Source organism: Cheilinus undulatus, linkage group 21, assembly GCF_018320785.1.
Source record: "Cheilinus undulatus linkage group 21, ASM1832078v1, whole genome shotgun sequence".
In the NCBI taxonomy this organism is placed as follows: Eukaryota; Metazoa; Chordata; class Actinopteri; order Labriformes; family Labridae; genus Cheilinus; species Cheilinus undulatus.
In genome coordinates, this window is record NC_054885.1 from 595,994 (window position 1) to 612,416 (window position 16,423).

Consider the following 16,423-nt stretch of genomic DNA (forward strand, 5'->3'; position numbering starts at 1 on the left):
TATATCAGAGTTTATTTAAAAATACCATCTTGCTCAATATTTAATTGCAAAACACTGTATGGTAGAACAGAACAGTATGTTATACAAATATAATAATAATGATAATAAAACATCTTATTATTATGATAATTGTTATTATGCACAGTTGGTAACTTTTTATTATTCAATCCCAATCGTGTATCATATTTGTTTTCATAATTTTGCAGTTTAATAAAATTCTCAGTGATTTAACACAGAAAAAGAACATCAAAAACAAAGTCAAATTAAATATTTGATAAAGAATTTAAAGAAAAATGCATCAGGTACGTGTTTTACTAAAAAACAAACAAACAAACAAACAAGGAGATCAACTAAATAACAGATTTTAAAAAGAAGTATTTTTACCAGTTTAACAAATTAATTTTAAAGAAACAACAAATGGAAATATTTAAGAAAAAAGTGAAGAAAAGCCTTTTTAAATTTTTTGTTAAGTACATAGAGTTAAATCAAACAAAAAACAAGTCTTTTTTATATAATTTATGTATTGTTATTATGATAAAATAATAATAATAATAAAAATAATAATAACAACAACAACAACAACAACAACAATAACAATAATAATAATAATGATGATATGATAATAATAATAATAATAATAATAATAATAATAATAATAATGATAATAATCATAATAATAATAATAATATAATAATGATAATAATTATAATAATAATAATAATAATTATGATAAAAAATAATGATATGATAAAAATGCCATATTAATCACTTTGATCAGATAAAAACATATATTATTTCATTCATCATTGCCCTCCCTCATGTTTCCTTCGTTGTTCTCGTATTATTTTTGATTAAACTCTGTTAAAATAATGTTGGCCCTGCCAGACTGTAGAAAGAAGTGGACAAACCCCGTGCGACGTGCCTAGCCCTCCGTCCTCCGGTCTTTTATTTTGAAGGCGCTGACCGGAAGCTCTTCGGCCCTCTGTTTCCGTAGTGACGGCCCGGTGGAGTGTCGGTGGTCTGAATGAAGCAGAGGCGTCATGTCGCTGCGGTTCACCGAGGAGGAGTTTCGGAGCGCCTGGTCGGAGCTGGATGAGCCTCAGCTGGACGGAGGATGGGAGCTCTTCACGGAGACCATGGGGGTCAAAATCTACCGGCTCTACGACAAGGTACCGGGACCCGGTAGACCCGGGAGACCCGGGAGACCCGGAGAGCGTTAAAATCTGCGGTTAGATGAACCGGATACGGTGGAGGGACGGCTGTGGAGGTTTGGGTTCCCCTGTGGGGACTGGAATATTAATATAACCGTTATTTAACCTCAGTAATCAACCTGTCTGTGTTTATTTGGTTTAATTACTCTTTTATTAAACACTTTAGCATCTCTGTCCTAGCGGCTAACACCGGAACTACCCGGAAATAGACCCAGAGCAGACCGGTGCCCTGACTTCATCTACAAATCAGCCATTTTAATTATTTATGCTCATTTTAATACAGATTCATGCCTAATTTAACTAATATAAACCCATTTATTTAATCATAAAACTCCAGTCTACAATTCGGCTACAGCTGACACTCAAAAATACAACTTTAATTCATAAAAATACAACTTTAATTCATAAAACTACAACTGTAATTCATAAAACTACAACTGTAATTCATAAAACTACAACTTTAATTCATAAAACTACAACTGTAATTCATAAAACTACAACTATAATTCATGAAACTACAACTTTAATTCATACAACTATAACTTTAATTCATAAAACTACAACTTTAATTCATGAAACTACAACTTTAATTCATGAAACTACAACTTTAATTCATAAAACTACAACTTTAATTCATGAAACTACAACTTTAATTCATAAAACTACAACTTTAATTCATAAAACTACAACTTTGATTCATAAAACTACAGCTTTAATTTATAAAACTACAACTTTAATTCATAAAACTACAGCTTTAATTCATAAAACTACAACTTTAATTCATAAAACTACAACTTTAATTCATAAAACTACAGCTTTAATTCATAAAACTACAACTTTAATTTATAAAACTACAACTTTAATTCATAAAACTACAACTTTAATTCATAAAACTACAACTTTGATTCATAAAACTACAACTTTAATTCATACAACTACAACTTTAATTCATACAACTACAACTTTAATTCATACAAGTACAACTTTAATTCATAAAACTACAACTTTAATTCATAAAACTACAACTTTAATTCATAAAACTACAACTTTGATTCATAAAAGTACAGCTTTAATTCATAAAAATACAGCTTTAATTCATAAAACTACAACTTTGATTCATAAAACTACAACTTTAATTCATAAAACTACAACTTTAATTCATAAAACTACAACTTTAATTCATAAAACTACAACTTTGATTCATAAAACTACAACTTTAATTCATAAAAATACAGCTTTAATTCATAAAACTACAACTTTGATTCAGAAAACTACAACTTTAATTCATAAAACTACAACTTTGATTCATAAAACTACAACTTTAATTCATAAAACTACAACTTTAATTCATAAAAATACAGCTTTAATTCATAAAACTACAACTTTAATTCATAAAACTACAACTTTTATTCATAAAACTACAGCTTTAATTTATAAAACTACAACTTTAATTCATAAAACTACAACTTTTATTCATAAAACTACAGCTTTAATTTATAAAACTACAACTTTAATTCATAAAACTACAACTTTGATTCATAAAACTACAGCTTTAATTTATAAAACTACAACTTTAATTCATAAAACTACAACTTTAATTCATAAAAATACAGCTTTAATTCATAAAACTACAACTTTAATTCATAAAACTACAACTTTTATTCATAAAACTACAGCTTTAATTTATAAAACTACAACTTTAATTCATAAAACTACAACTTTGATTCATAAAACTACAGCTTTAATTTATAAAACTACAACTTTAATTCATAAAACTACAACTTTAATTCACTAAACACAGGAAGTTTATTTAAATCAATTTAACCAGGAAAAACTCTGTTAGATGAAAAATCTCATTTTGCAGACTGGTAGAAAAAAATCCTTTAATAATTAAAATGTTGTTGTAAACAATGAGAATCTAAAATGAAAACAATTTTAACTCATTTCAACAGAAAAGGCCAATTATAAATAATAATAATAATAATAATAATAATAAAGATTTAAGCTGATTAAATATCAGAATACTAATGCCAATCCTGAACTTTTTAGTACAGCAGCAACAAAATCAGAAGATTAGAATTTATTATTTTTATTCTCCAAAAGTCACAGTCCAGTTCCTCCATGATGACTAATCTACAAACACGTCTTCAACCTTATCAGGACGATGTTAGAATAGTCTACAGCAGGGGGGTCAAACTCGAGGCCCTGGGCCCAAATCCGGCCACTGGAACAGTTAAATCCGGCCCTAAAGATGATCTGATATTTCTGCTCTAACTGTCCCATCAGAGGTCTGCAGGTTTACTCAGGTATAAAAATGTGAACTGATCCTGATGATTTAAGATTTCCTCGTTGAGTCATAAAATCTGAAAGTAAGGAGTAAAAATATTTAGATAAGGAGTCAGGAATGTGGAAAATACATTTATTTGTGTTTTAATTTCATTTTTAACTTAGCATCACACCATCAGGACTCAAACTTAAGATTCTGACTTTTTATTTCATACTTTGAGCATTTACACTCATCATTTTGACTTCTTGTAGAATATTTAGAGCTTTTTTTCATAATTCTAATTTTTTAGTGATACTTTGACCTTTCTAACCAGTTATTTTGTATTTTATCTCATATTTTCAACTCCAAACTTTGACTTCATAACCCCATAGTTCGACCTTTTAGATTTAAAATGTTGACTCATATTTTGACTTTTAATTTCATGATTATAAATTTTATTTGATATTTTAAACTCATGATTTTGCCTTTTCTCTGATATATTTGCCTTTAAAAACATTATTTCTCAGTTTCGTGTTTTCACCTTTTCTCAGACTGTGAGCCTTTAAATTTTTCTTTTTAACTTTTTAAATGTCAAAATCATTGATCATCAGTTCTACATATTTTTTTATATTTTGTTTCTGGTGAAATGAGATAGACGGTTTCTGGTCATAAAGGTGACCCTGTTAGGCCCAGAATCCAGAATCCGGCCCCTGCTGGGACTGAGTCTGACCCCCTGGTCTACACCAGGGATGGGAAACTTTGGTTACCTAGAGGCTGTGTTGCTTTTAATCTATTTATAGATATTTATTTCTGTGCTTTTGCGCCCAGACAGAGAGGAAGCAGGGATAAAGAACCCGGGTCTGCTGCACGGGGACTTGGTGCTCGGTCATCTGTGTTAATTCATCACCGGTGCTGGAGGGTGAAATGAAAACAGTGGTCAGATAGTCTGAATTGAACCGTTCTGATGACTGATTATGACAGAACAGGAAGAATACCAGCATTTATGTTTTAAGTAGAAACGGATAATTTAATGGAATAGACTCTAGTTGTTGATGAGAACGCCGTACCTGAGCACGGCTGTGATATCGTCCTAAAGACCACGCTGGAGGTCTCACTGTTAGGATGAACCAGGCTGAGTCGACCTGCATCCAGGAGTTTCTTTAGGTTATTCATTTTTCAACAAACACAATACATCATTCTACATCATAACCAGCACAATTTTAGATAAACTGAACAATTTAAAAAGAAATATCTAACTGCTTTAGGCTCATTTAGCAAATCTCATATTAATGACCATAATAACAAAGAGGATCATTTTTATATTATTAGTTAGCTTATTTTATTTTTATATTTCTCTGAAGAATAAAAGTAGACTTTAGTTAGTCACACTGAAAAACCACATGAATGTTTTTATAATGTGTAGAGCAGGAAATCTCTGCTGCATAAACTATCAGACTAGTATTTAGACACATTTCAGAAGAAATATTGTACTGCATGTGGTTTGAAAATTGCAGCAGGTCATTTTGCAGTTAAATCTCATTAGTGATAAATTTCCCAGCCCTATCCATGCTCAGGTTACTTCTGTTAAATCACCTGTCGGTGTGTGGCTACACACTGTTGATGCAGTCTGACCTGCTTTAGTGCTGCACACTTCATCTAACTGCAGTTATATTCATACAAATGCAGCTTCACTGCTGACATTTAAATATATTTATATATATTTATTACTTTAGTGTTCAGTAGTAGTGTAGAGGTTTAATAAACTCTGCAGACAGACCTTTAGTTTGACATTAGAGCCTCTGTTGACCTTTAAAGAAGAACCTTTATTTAAACAAGGAAAAACTTCTAATGTAACATTATTGTCACTGATAACCAGGCAGATAGACTCAGGATAACATTTATCATTCATATTGCAAAATACAGTACTGTCCAGTTTAATTGCACGTTCTTATCAAACCATGCAGCCCCGTTGGGGCCCCGACCCTCCAGTTGAGAACCACTGTTATCAGCTACTGTGATTGGATGCTGCTTGGATCTGCAGGAATTAGAAATAATGATCCATATCAGTGAAGAAGGAATGAGTAAAAAGGTCTAAAAGTGTCAGAGTGATGTCTGCAGGAGGAAACACGGCAGCATTCAACATCAGTTTTAGTGTTTTTAAAGGTTAAAGTTAGGGCGGGGCAATTAATCGCACATTAGATTAAATCACAATCTGGCCTGCTGCAGTCTTCTAATCGCTGACAGTGCAATATTTCTGTCACCTGAAATGTGTCAGAATACCAGATACAGTTTTAGCAGTAGAAGTTTTATGCTCTACAGCAGCGTTACTCAACCAAAGAGCCAAACTGTTGAAAATACCTCTGCAGGAGCCACAATCTGAGAGGTGAAAAGTGACAAAAACAGCATGGAGTACAATCAAAATAAGTTAAAGGTGGCAAAAATGGTCAAAAAGCAGCAAAAAATTGGACGAAAAGAGGCAAAAATTGGGAGAAAACCTGGAACATACTCAGAAAGTAGCAAAAATGGTCCAAAAGTGGCAAAAAATAAGTATAAAGTGACTAAAACGGGCAAAAAGCAGTCACAAGCATAAATGAGCAAAACAATAGGAAACAAGTGGTATGTAATGGCAAAAGGTCGCTTAAAGGGCAAAAATGGTGAAAAAATGTGTCAAAAAAAAGAGGCAAAAATTTTGGGAAAAATGAGGCAAGTGATTTAATGGCAAAAGGTAGCTAATTTAGACAAAAAGAGGCAAAAAATGGGAAAAAAAGGTCAAAAATGGGAAAAAAAGTGGCAAAAAGAAGCAAACATTTTGGGGAAAAAACTAAACAAGTGGTATGAAATGGAAAAGGTTGCTTAAATGGGCAAAAAGTGGCAAAAAATGGTGAAAAGGGGCAAAAAAATTGGATTACAGTGGAATAAATGGGGAACAAGTGACAAAAGAAGCTGCAAAAATGGCCCCAGAAAAGAAACAGGGGTACGTAATGGCCAAAGCTAGCTGAAATGGGTGAAAAGTGGCAAAAATGGTGAAAATGGCAAAAAAAGCGTTTTTTTTAAAGGTTTTCTGGGGGAATAATTTTTCAGATTAAGACAAAAAAGAGCCACATGTTGAGTATCACTGCTCTACACAATGTGCAAACAGAGTTTCTGTAGTGCTGTAGTGTGTAATCTTACTTTTCTCCCTCATGTGTGTTTTTCTTATGCAAAACAAGAATAACAAGAAAAGATATGAATCAAAACAGCTTTTCTTTTGTTAAAGTTATTTATGTCTAGCTGTATTTGTCTAATATGGTGCTCTTTTTAATAAAGAGTGGTTTATTGCTGGTGTGTGTGTAATCTTACTTTTCTCCCTCATGTGTGTTTTTCTTATGCAAAACAAGAATAACAAGAAAAGATATGAATCAAAACAGCTTTTCTTTTGTTAAAGTTATTTATGTCTAGCTGTATTTGTCTAATATGGTGCTCTTTTTAATAAAGAGTGGTTTATTGCTGGTGTTTGTTAAACAACACATTAGATGGGGAACCTAAAAATAATCGCACATTAAATCCCAATATTGGGAAAAATAACCGCAGTTAGATTATTTTTGCAAATGGTTCAGCCCCAGTTAAAGTTCATTTCCCCTCTGAAGTCTGCATTCCCTCTCTGAGCTGTTAGAAATCCCCCTCACACTGCTGTTTTTCAGTCACTTCCTCACGTGCAGTGCTCTCTAATCAGAGCGGCGTGGTTTGGGATTAGTCACATACTGCGGCGGTGGCGGGGTGGTGGTGGTTTGTTGGCCGGCGTTTTCAATGGGAGAACTTTGATGTGCTGTTTTTCAGGAAACTGGACTTTATGAGTACAAAGTCTTTGGTGTGCTGGCCACCTGCTCTCCAGAGCTGTGTGCAGACGTCTACATGGACCTGGCGTATCGAAAAACATGGGACAGCTACGTCAAAGGTAGAAAAACACTTCTGCATCCAGGTGTCCTTCATCTTTCCTGTTAAACATGTGTAATCATCATGGATGCCTGCTTCACTCCTTGTTCATTTGCTCTCTAATGTCTCGTCCTGAAAAGTTGAGCTGTCTGACTGTAGAGTAGAAATAAACCCACTCAGTCACACCTGAGGCTGTCTGACTGTAGTAGAAATAAACCCACTCAGTCACACCTGAGGCTGTCTGACTGTAGTAGAAATAAACCCACTCAGTCACACCTGAGGCTGTCTGACTGTAGTAGAAATAAACCCACTCAGTCACACCTGAGGCTGTCTGACTGTAGTAGAAATAAACCCACTCAGTCACACCTGAGGCTGTCTGACTGTAGAGTAGAAATAAACCCACTCAGTCACACCTGAGGCTGTCTGACTGTAGTAGAAATAAACCCACTCAGTCACACCTGAGGCTGTCTGACTGTAGTAGAAATAAACCCACTCAGTCACACCTGAGGCTGTCTGACTGTAGTAGAAATAAACCCACTCAGTCACACCTGAGGCTGTCTGACTGTAGAGTAGAAATAAACCCACTCAGTCACACCTGAGGCTGTCTGACTGTAGTAGAAATAAACCCACTCAGTCACACCTGAGGCTGTCTGACTGTAGTAGAAATAAACCCACTCAGTCACACCTGAGGCTGTCTGACTGTAGAGTAGAAATAAACCCACTCAGTCACACCTGAGGCTGTCTGACTGTAGTAGAAATAAACCCACTCAGTCACACCTGAGGCTGTCTGACTGTAGAGTAGAAATAAACCCACTCAGTCACACCTGAGGCTGTCTGACTGTAGTAGAAATAAACCCACTCAGTCACACCTGAGGCTGTCTGACTGTAGTAGTAATAAACCCACTCAGTCACACCTGAGGCTGTCTGACTGTAGTAGAAATAAACCCACTCAGTCACACCTGAGGCTGTCTGACTGTAGTAGAAATAAACCCACTCAGTCACACCTGAGGCTGTCTGACTGTAGAGTAGAAATAAACCCAGTCAGTCACACCTGAGGCTGTCTGACTGTAGTAGTAATAAACCCACTCAGTCACACCTGAGGCTGTCTGACTGTAGAGTAGAAATAAACCCACTCAGTCACACCTGAGGCTGTCTGACTGTAGTAGTAATAAACCCACTCAGTCACACCTGAGGCTGTCTGACTGTAGTAGAAATAAACCCACTCAGTCACACCTGAGGCTGTCTGACTGTAGTAGAAATAAACCCACTCAGTCACACCTGAGGCTGTCTGACTGTAGAGTAGAAATAAACCCACTCAGTCACACCTGAGGCTGTCTGACTGTAGAGTAGAAATAAACCCACTCAGTCACACCTGAGGCTGTCTGCACACACCACCATGTCTGAAATGCACATATCTTAGAGACGTCTTTGACTGTATGGAGCTATTATTGTCGCAAAACTAGTTGGAAATGTGTAGATAGATTTGCAAATGCATGCACAAATCCACAAATGCGAGTGAGTTTTCTGAATGAAACCACAATTATAAATTGGTCACATTTGTAGATCTTTGTGCGAATTTGCAAATATTTTTGCAACAATAATAGCTCCATAGAACCCAGACATCAGGACAGTCTCAGCTGATTATCAACTTTATAAACCTGACTGTTTGGGGACAGTCAGGTCCAAAATCAGGCATACAGCCATGAAGTGTGCATCCAGTCTTTAGCTGTGAAAATGAGAAGTTAGCTGTGGTTTTTGCAGTAGCTGATGTAGCTGATCAGCCTCACTAGGAGGGTAGTTAGAAGCTGTTGTTGTCTGTGATGGTGCCAGTGTTTGGGTCTGTTATTCTTAAAGAATTCTTTTATCTATCCCTTTAACTTCCCAGAGACAAAGACAGCTCATCCACTTCTTTCTGAGGATAAATCGAGGCTTTTCATTCATGTGTCAGTGTGGGTGCACAATAAATCACCTCAGACCAAACATTAAACCATTGTTTTTGTTTCATGGATGAATTTCACTCTCTCAGGGGAAAAGCTTTAGAAAAGTGGACTCTCCTTCCAGCTCAGTGCGGCTTTGCCTGAAGTATTCTGGAGAGTCTGCAGCTGATTAAAGCAGGTGTCACCACTTTCCACGTCCATGAAACCAAAAACAGCATCAGTGGCTCGAGGAGGGCAGTTTGAACTGAAGAGAGAAAAAGTAAAAAAGGCATCCCCAGCTCAGATCCAAGCACACCGTAGCCCAGAGTCTGGTTCTGGTTCCACCTGGTCAGTGTGGATGCAGACATCTATGCACGGGGCCTGAATGGGGGACGGTATCACACACCATGCAGATGATGAGCGCCACTGACGCCAGCATAACAACATTCCTTTGGCAGTTAGCCCCATTTGTCTGAATGCACAGTGGAAATCATCAGAATCTAGTGGACCGACGGCCCGTCATGACAAAGTCTCTCTAGAAGTGTCGTATCCATGCAGCAGGAGCCCTTTCTCTCAGTGGTAGGGAGACGTGGAAGCAGGAAGAGGGCGGCTGGAATCATGAGGACATTCATTGGAGCAGGATGGACTCCACTGGTGTCATGAAACAGAACCGAGGGGTCCCATGGGTTAGGGTTCATACCACCATCTACTGAATCAGACCGTACAGATATGCAGGAATGATATTACTGATGCCAAAGCAGACCGGGGGGGGGGGGGTTGCACCGGGGTGCAGTATGAGAAACAACAAAGCATTGCAGGAAAGTCTCCATGAACCTCTTTTTCTAAATCCATGTTTATTTTCCCTCAGAGCTCTATGAGAAAGACTTCGATGGACAGACGGCGATCTACTGGGAAGTCATCTACCCGTTTCCTCTGTCTAACAGAGACGTATCCTTCCTCCTCCTCCCCCTCCTCCTGCTGCCTGTTTGCTTCATGGTCTTTGAGCTGAGTCTTCTTTAACCCCTGAAACCTCAGTACTTATATGTGAGGGAGCGCAGAGACCTGGACCTGGACGGCAGGAGGATCTGGGTGATCTTGGCCAAAAGTTCTCCAGAGACCGCGTGCCCGGAGAGGAAAGGAGTCCAGAGAGTCAAAGACTACAAGCAGAGCGTGGCCATGGAGAGCGATGGAGGCTGTGGGACTAAAGGTGCGTCTGCAGACGTGTTTGTTTGCTACTAAGAATAAAAGCAGGATTACAGAGAGGTTGGTCTAAGCCAGCGGTTCCCAAATGGTGTGGCAAGACACACTAGTGAGCCCTGAGACAAGTCTAGGTGGGCCTTGGGAATCTGACCCCTGATAAACCCCAGAGACTGGACCCTCCCCAGCTGTGATTTATTGATGAGTGTGTGTTGGATCAGTAGCTATTATTGTATTATTGTATTATTACAAGCTATTATTGAGTTGAAATGATCATTATTCATGCTACTTTTAACCAAGTTAACCTATTTTTCTACCCATTTTGTCAACTTAAACCATTTTGGTGCTTTATTGCAATTTTACAACTTTTTAAAAATACTTTTGACCCTTTTTTTGCAACTTTTTGGAACTTTTTGCTACCTTTTTGATGGTTTTTGCCTACTTTTCCTATTATTTGGACATTTTTTGCCAATTTTTTCATCACTTTTTACCATGTTTTTGCAACTTTAACCCTTTTTTGCCACTTTTCTGCCACTTGTAACCTATTTTGTCTCCTTTTTGACACTTCCAACCCATTTTTGCCACCTTCCTGCTAATTTTCACTCACTTTGCCTTTGTTTGGCCACTTTTTAGCCTAATTTTGCCCATTTTTAAAATCACTTTTAAACCATTTTAACCACCTTTTTACAACATTTAACCCTTTTGTCCACTTGTAACCCATTTTTGACCCTTTTTTGACACTTTCAACATGTTTTGCCACTATTAACCAAATTTTTAACCCCTTATGCCAATTCTTAACCATTTTTGACTTTGTTTTGCCACTTTTTACCCAATTTTGCCATGTTTTATCATCACGTTAACCAACTTTTGCCACCTTTCAGGCACCTTTTGCCCACTTTTGCCCCCCCCCCAGTTGTCTGGGCCCCAGAAACCTCCCCCCTTTATCCCTTTATGGGCCACCTTGACTGTTTTATTTAAAGTCTATTTTGGCTTAACCTTAGGTGTGCCTTGGGTGAAAAAAGTTTGAAAACCCCTGGTCTAAACCAACAGGAGACGTAGAGTGACATTCCTCTGTCAGAACAATAAAACACATATTCAGAACAATAAAACATATATTCAGAATAATAAAACACATATTCAGAACAATAAAACATATATTCAGAACAATAAAACACATATTCAGAACAATAAAACATATATTCAGAATAATAAAACACATATTCAGAACAATAAAACACATATTCAGAACAATAAAACACATATTCAGAACAATAAAACACATATTCAGAGCTTTTCTACATGCTTCAACCAGCAGCAGCTTCCCTGCAGCCCTCATACCTGAGACTCTGCTCTGTTTCAGTCTTCATGAACTACTTTGACAACCCTGGAGGGCTGATTCCTAACTGGCTGGTGAACTGGGCAGCAAAGGTGAGTGTGTGCAGAGGTTAGCAGCTGTTAAAGGCTCTGACTCCGCCTCTTTATGGCTTTTCCCTCCATTATTGTTTGCAGGTGTTCCTCAGAGACTGAGGCCTGTTCTCCAGGGTGGGTCTGACCGTCTCTGTGTGTTTTTAACAGACCGGAGTTCCTGCGTTCCTGACCAACATGCAGAAAGCCTGCAGCAGCTACAGCGCTTACTGTCAGGAGAAATGAGCCGACGGGGCGATGGAGGCGGCGCGAGGGCTCCTTCTGGTTTTTCCTGTTTGGAGATGTTCTTTAACGGGACGGTCTCGGGTAAACGCGGTGCTGTACGGGCCGCCGCTCGTCTTTGGAGCATGTTGTTGACTCAGGCATGATCTGCATGACCGGCCGGCCGGAGAGAAATAAACCTCATATCCTCAATGTGCAATCACTGCAAGGTTTAAGACATTTTAGTGGAAGTGACATTTAATGAAAAGAAAAATACAAATTTACTGTAACTACGGAAGCCCAGAGGGGTGAGTGAGAAAAAAAATGAATGCAGCTGTAGTTCCTTTTCTTCAGCCCAGAGTTTTTATTTCAGCTTTTCTGTAAGAGAAATGCAAGAATGTTTTTTCATCGTCTACATCAGAAACTACGAGGGCGTTTTAGGGCCACTGTAGAAAGATAAATCAGAATGGGTCCTTCAGTTTTAAGAAATAAAATCTCTAAATATTGAGTTTATTAAGTTAAAACTATGAGGCACCAAACTAAGAATTTACATGTTGTAGAAGTTTAAATTTGACTTTATTAGAGTCACAAATTTGGAGCTAGAAACTCCAAACTGTGGTGAAGTCAGAGCTTCTTCATAGATGCTGTCAGAGTTTTAGCCTCAGTTTAACCAACCTGTGTCCGTCTGTGTTTAAACTTCTGTGAGGATTCTACATCATAAAGATTTATGATCAGTGACAGTAAAAGTTATAGTTTAACCCGGCTTTAATCAGGTTTAAACAGCTTCACACAAGATTATTTTATTCCAGATAAAATCTGTTTTTACTTTCAAATTCCCAGTATTTCAAGATCAGTTTTTTGTAAATTGAAGACTTGTAACTATACTGATTTTTAAGTTTGACAATTTTTAGTTTTTCAATTTTGACTTTTTAACCAATTTTTTTGTTCTTTAAATTTCTGACTTTTTAAACTTTGAAAGTCTGACTTTTTAAATGGTAAATTGACAAATTTTTAACCTTGAAAATTTCACTTATTTTAATGTGTATTTACAACTTTTTTTAAACTCAAATTATTTTTTCCCATAAGTTTCTGACTTTAACTGAAAAAATGCTGGAGTTTTTTTTTTTTTAAGTTTAGGATATTATATATTTTGTAAACATTTTTTCATGAATTTCTAACTTAAACTAAAAAAAAATCTTAGAGTGTTATGTTGTGAATTTAAGCCTTTATAATCATGAAAAAAAAACCATTTTCTTCATTTTTATTCCTTCATTTCTTTTATTTTTTTTAGAGTGGTTCTGGTACATTTGTGAGAAAATAATGAACAAAAAGAGATAAATGTTTTCTCAGGCCTCTTGGGGCCTCCAGACGATCTGTCCCTGCATGTTGAACTGCTGTTTTTGTTTTTGTAATCTCTGGACTTCTGTGAATTTTTCTGTTGTTCATTTTTCATCACTTGCCCTCTCAGGCTTCCGTAGATTTCAGCCCTATTTGGTGAATTTCAGTTTTTGGCAATGATTTAATCTGACCTGGTTTTAAATCTGCTGAAGGTTTTAAATGTTCTGAATGAAATATTTTCTGAATTATGTTTACACTGGCGTCTCCTACGTCTGCCTACGTTCACTTTAACCACTTCTCTGTAATAACGAAGTGAAAATCTGAGATTTTAGAGCAATGATGTCTGTTTTATGTTTAATAGCTGGTGTAAATATGCTGAAGCGTACAGTATGTCAGATCATACTGTAGAGATTTACCTCTTTACCTCTGCTGGATGTGATTTATGTCGTCATGAATTATTACTGTGTAATACTGCTGGAATGAATAAACTCTATTTCACATTTATATTGACCGGGTTTCCTTCATCCATCGTCTCATAATGAAAAATAGTCTAACCTCATTAATGTCAGAATGCCTGTTTAAATGTGTTTAAATCTTCAGTTCTATAATCAGTGTTAGTGATTGGTGGTTATCGTAAATATTTGGTCTCTGCTCCTTCACCTGGAGCCTGTTAGAAGAGTTAGCCTGGGTTAGCAGTAGAGCTAACTGTTCCATTAATGCTCAGGCAGTTAGACGGCCGACCCTGGGTCCTACAGCCACAGGTAGACCAGCAGGAGGAGGAGCCACTGCAGGTAAGAACCATGTGGATACAACATTTACATGTTTAAAGAACCTTTAGGCCTGATGTTCTCCCTCAACTCTGCTCGAGTTTGAAGAGGTTCAACTTTGACATTTCTAGCTAGTCAAAACACAACTTTAGCATGCTAGCTGGTAGCATGCTAGCTGCTACAGCTAGAAGCATGCTAGCTCCTCGCTTCTATCAGGTCAGCTGATGAGAAATAATCAAATATAAATCCTTCAGTGAGAATAAAACAGTCAGCTGTCAAATCTAAACTATGCCAGAAATCATCTAATTTGCACAAACAGGTTGTCAACAATTAAACGAGTGTAGAGGTGGCAACAAAGACGTTAGCATTAACCAGAAAACATGAGAGTACGGGCGCCAGACTTCTGATGTTCCTGTCTTTTATAGTTTTTAATATTTTATCCTGGTGGGCTGGGACTGGACAGTGAAAGACTGAACCAGCAACTTTTAATGCAGAGGAAGGAACGAGCAGCAGCGAGGCTTCAACTCCAGCTCGACCTCTCTGAATGTTGACAACATGTTCACATTAGACGTCAGAGGAAACCTGAAATGTCTATAAAACATTCCATCCTTGACTTTGAATATGATGCCAGCACCTTTCAGACTATAAAACATTCCATCCTTGACTTTGAATATGATGCCAGCACCTTTCAGACTATAAAACATCCCATCCTTGACTTTGAATATGATGCCAGCACCTTTCAGACTATAAAACATCCCATCCTTGACTTTGAATATGATGCCAGCACCTTTCAGACTATAAAACATCCCATCCTTGACTTTGAATATGATGCCAGCACCTTTCAGACTATAAAACATCCCATCCTTGACTTTGAATATGATGCCAGTACCTTTAAGAATATAAAACATTCCATCCTTGACTTTGAATATGATGCCAGCACCTTTCAGACTATAAAACATCCCATCCTTGACTTTGAATATGATGCCAGCACCTTTCAGACTATAAAACATCCCATCCTTGACTTTGAATATGATGCCAGTACCTTTAAGAATATAAAACATTCCATCCTTGACTTTGAATATGATGCCAGCACCTTTCAGACTATAAAACATCCCATCCTTGACTTTGAATATGATGCCAGTACCTTTAAGAATATAAAACATTCCATCCTTGACTTTGAATATGATGCCAGCACCTTTCAGACTATAAAACATCCCATCCTTGACTTTGAATATGATGCCAGTACCTTTAAGAATATAAAACATTCCATCCTTGACTTTGAATATGATGCCAGCACCTTTAAGAATATAAAACATTCCATCCTTGACTTTGAATATGATGCCAGCACCTTTCAGACTATAAAACATCCCATCCTTGACTTTGAATATGATGCCAGCACCTTTCAGACTATAAAACATCCCATCCTTGACTTTGAATATGATGCCAGTACCTTTAAGAATATAAAACATTCCATCCTTGACTTTGAATATGATGCCAGCACCTTTCAGACTATAAAACATCCCATCCTTGACTTTGAATATGATGCCAGTACCTTTAAGAATATAAAACATTCCATCCTTGACTTTGAATATGATGCCAGCACCTTTAAGAATATAAAACATTCCATCCTTGACTTTGAATATGATGCCAGTACCTTTAAGAATATAAAACATTCCATCCTTGACTTTGAATATGATGCCAGTACCTTTAAGAATATAAAACATCCCATCCTTGACTTTGAATATGATGCCAGCACCTTTAAGAATATAAAACATTCCATCCTTGACTTTGAATATGATGCCAGCACCTTTCAGACTATAAAACATCCCATCCTTGACTTTGAATATGATGTCAGCCCTTTCAGACGCTAAAACATCCCATCCTTGACTTTGAATATGATGTCAGCCCTTTCAGACACTAAAACATTCCATCCTTGACTTTATATGATGTCATCCTTTTAAGACTATAAAACATTCCATCCTTGCCTTTGAATATGATGCTAACCCTTTAAGACTATAAAACATTCCATCCTTGACTTTGAATATGATGCTAACCCTTTAAGACTATAAAACATTCCATCCTTGCCTTTGAATATGATGCTAACCCTTTAAGACTATGAAACATTCCATCCTTGCCTATAAAATGTTAAAGATGTCCTCCTCTCTGCCCCTGCAGCTGACCCTGCCATCA

General features: G+C 36.9%; 1 protein-coding gene across 1 annotated transcript; it reads left to right on the plus strand.

Annotated features, from left to right (window-relative positions):
• Positions 1 to 1,020: 1,020 nt before the first annotated feature.
• Positions 1,021 to 13,937, plus strand: LOC121529174 (phosphatidylcholine transfer protein). Its single transcript, XM_041816908.1, has 6 exons — positions 1,021 to 1,169; positions 7,294 to 7,411; positions 10,174 to 10,253; positions 10,341 to 10,512; positions 11,863 to 11,930; positions 12,078 to 13,937. The coding sequence occupies exons 1-6, from the start codon at positions 1,041 to 1,043 to the stop codon at positions 12,150 to 12,152; spliced, it is 642 nt and encodes a 213-aa protein (XP_041672842.1). The 5' UTR covers positions 1,021 to 1,040; the 3' UTR covers positions 12,153 to 13,937.
• The last annotated feature ends 2,486 nt before the right edge of the window (positions 13,938 to 16,423 follow it).

Excerpts from the sequence above, each read along its gene's own strand:
- LOC121529174 (XM_041816908.1), top strand. The coding sequence starts at position 1,041 with ATGTCGCTGCGGTTCACCGAGGAGGAGTTTCGGAGCGCCTGGTCGGAG. Across the intron at positions 10,254-10,340 it reads TTCCTCTGTCTAACAGAGAC|TACTTATATGTGAGGGAGCG; the intron begins GTATCCTTCCTC and ends CTGAAACCTCAG. Across the intron at positions 10,513-11,862 it reads TGGAGGCTGTGGGACTAAAG|TCTTCATGAACTACTTTGAC; the intron begins GTGCGTCTGCAG and ends GCTCTGTTTCAG.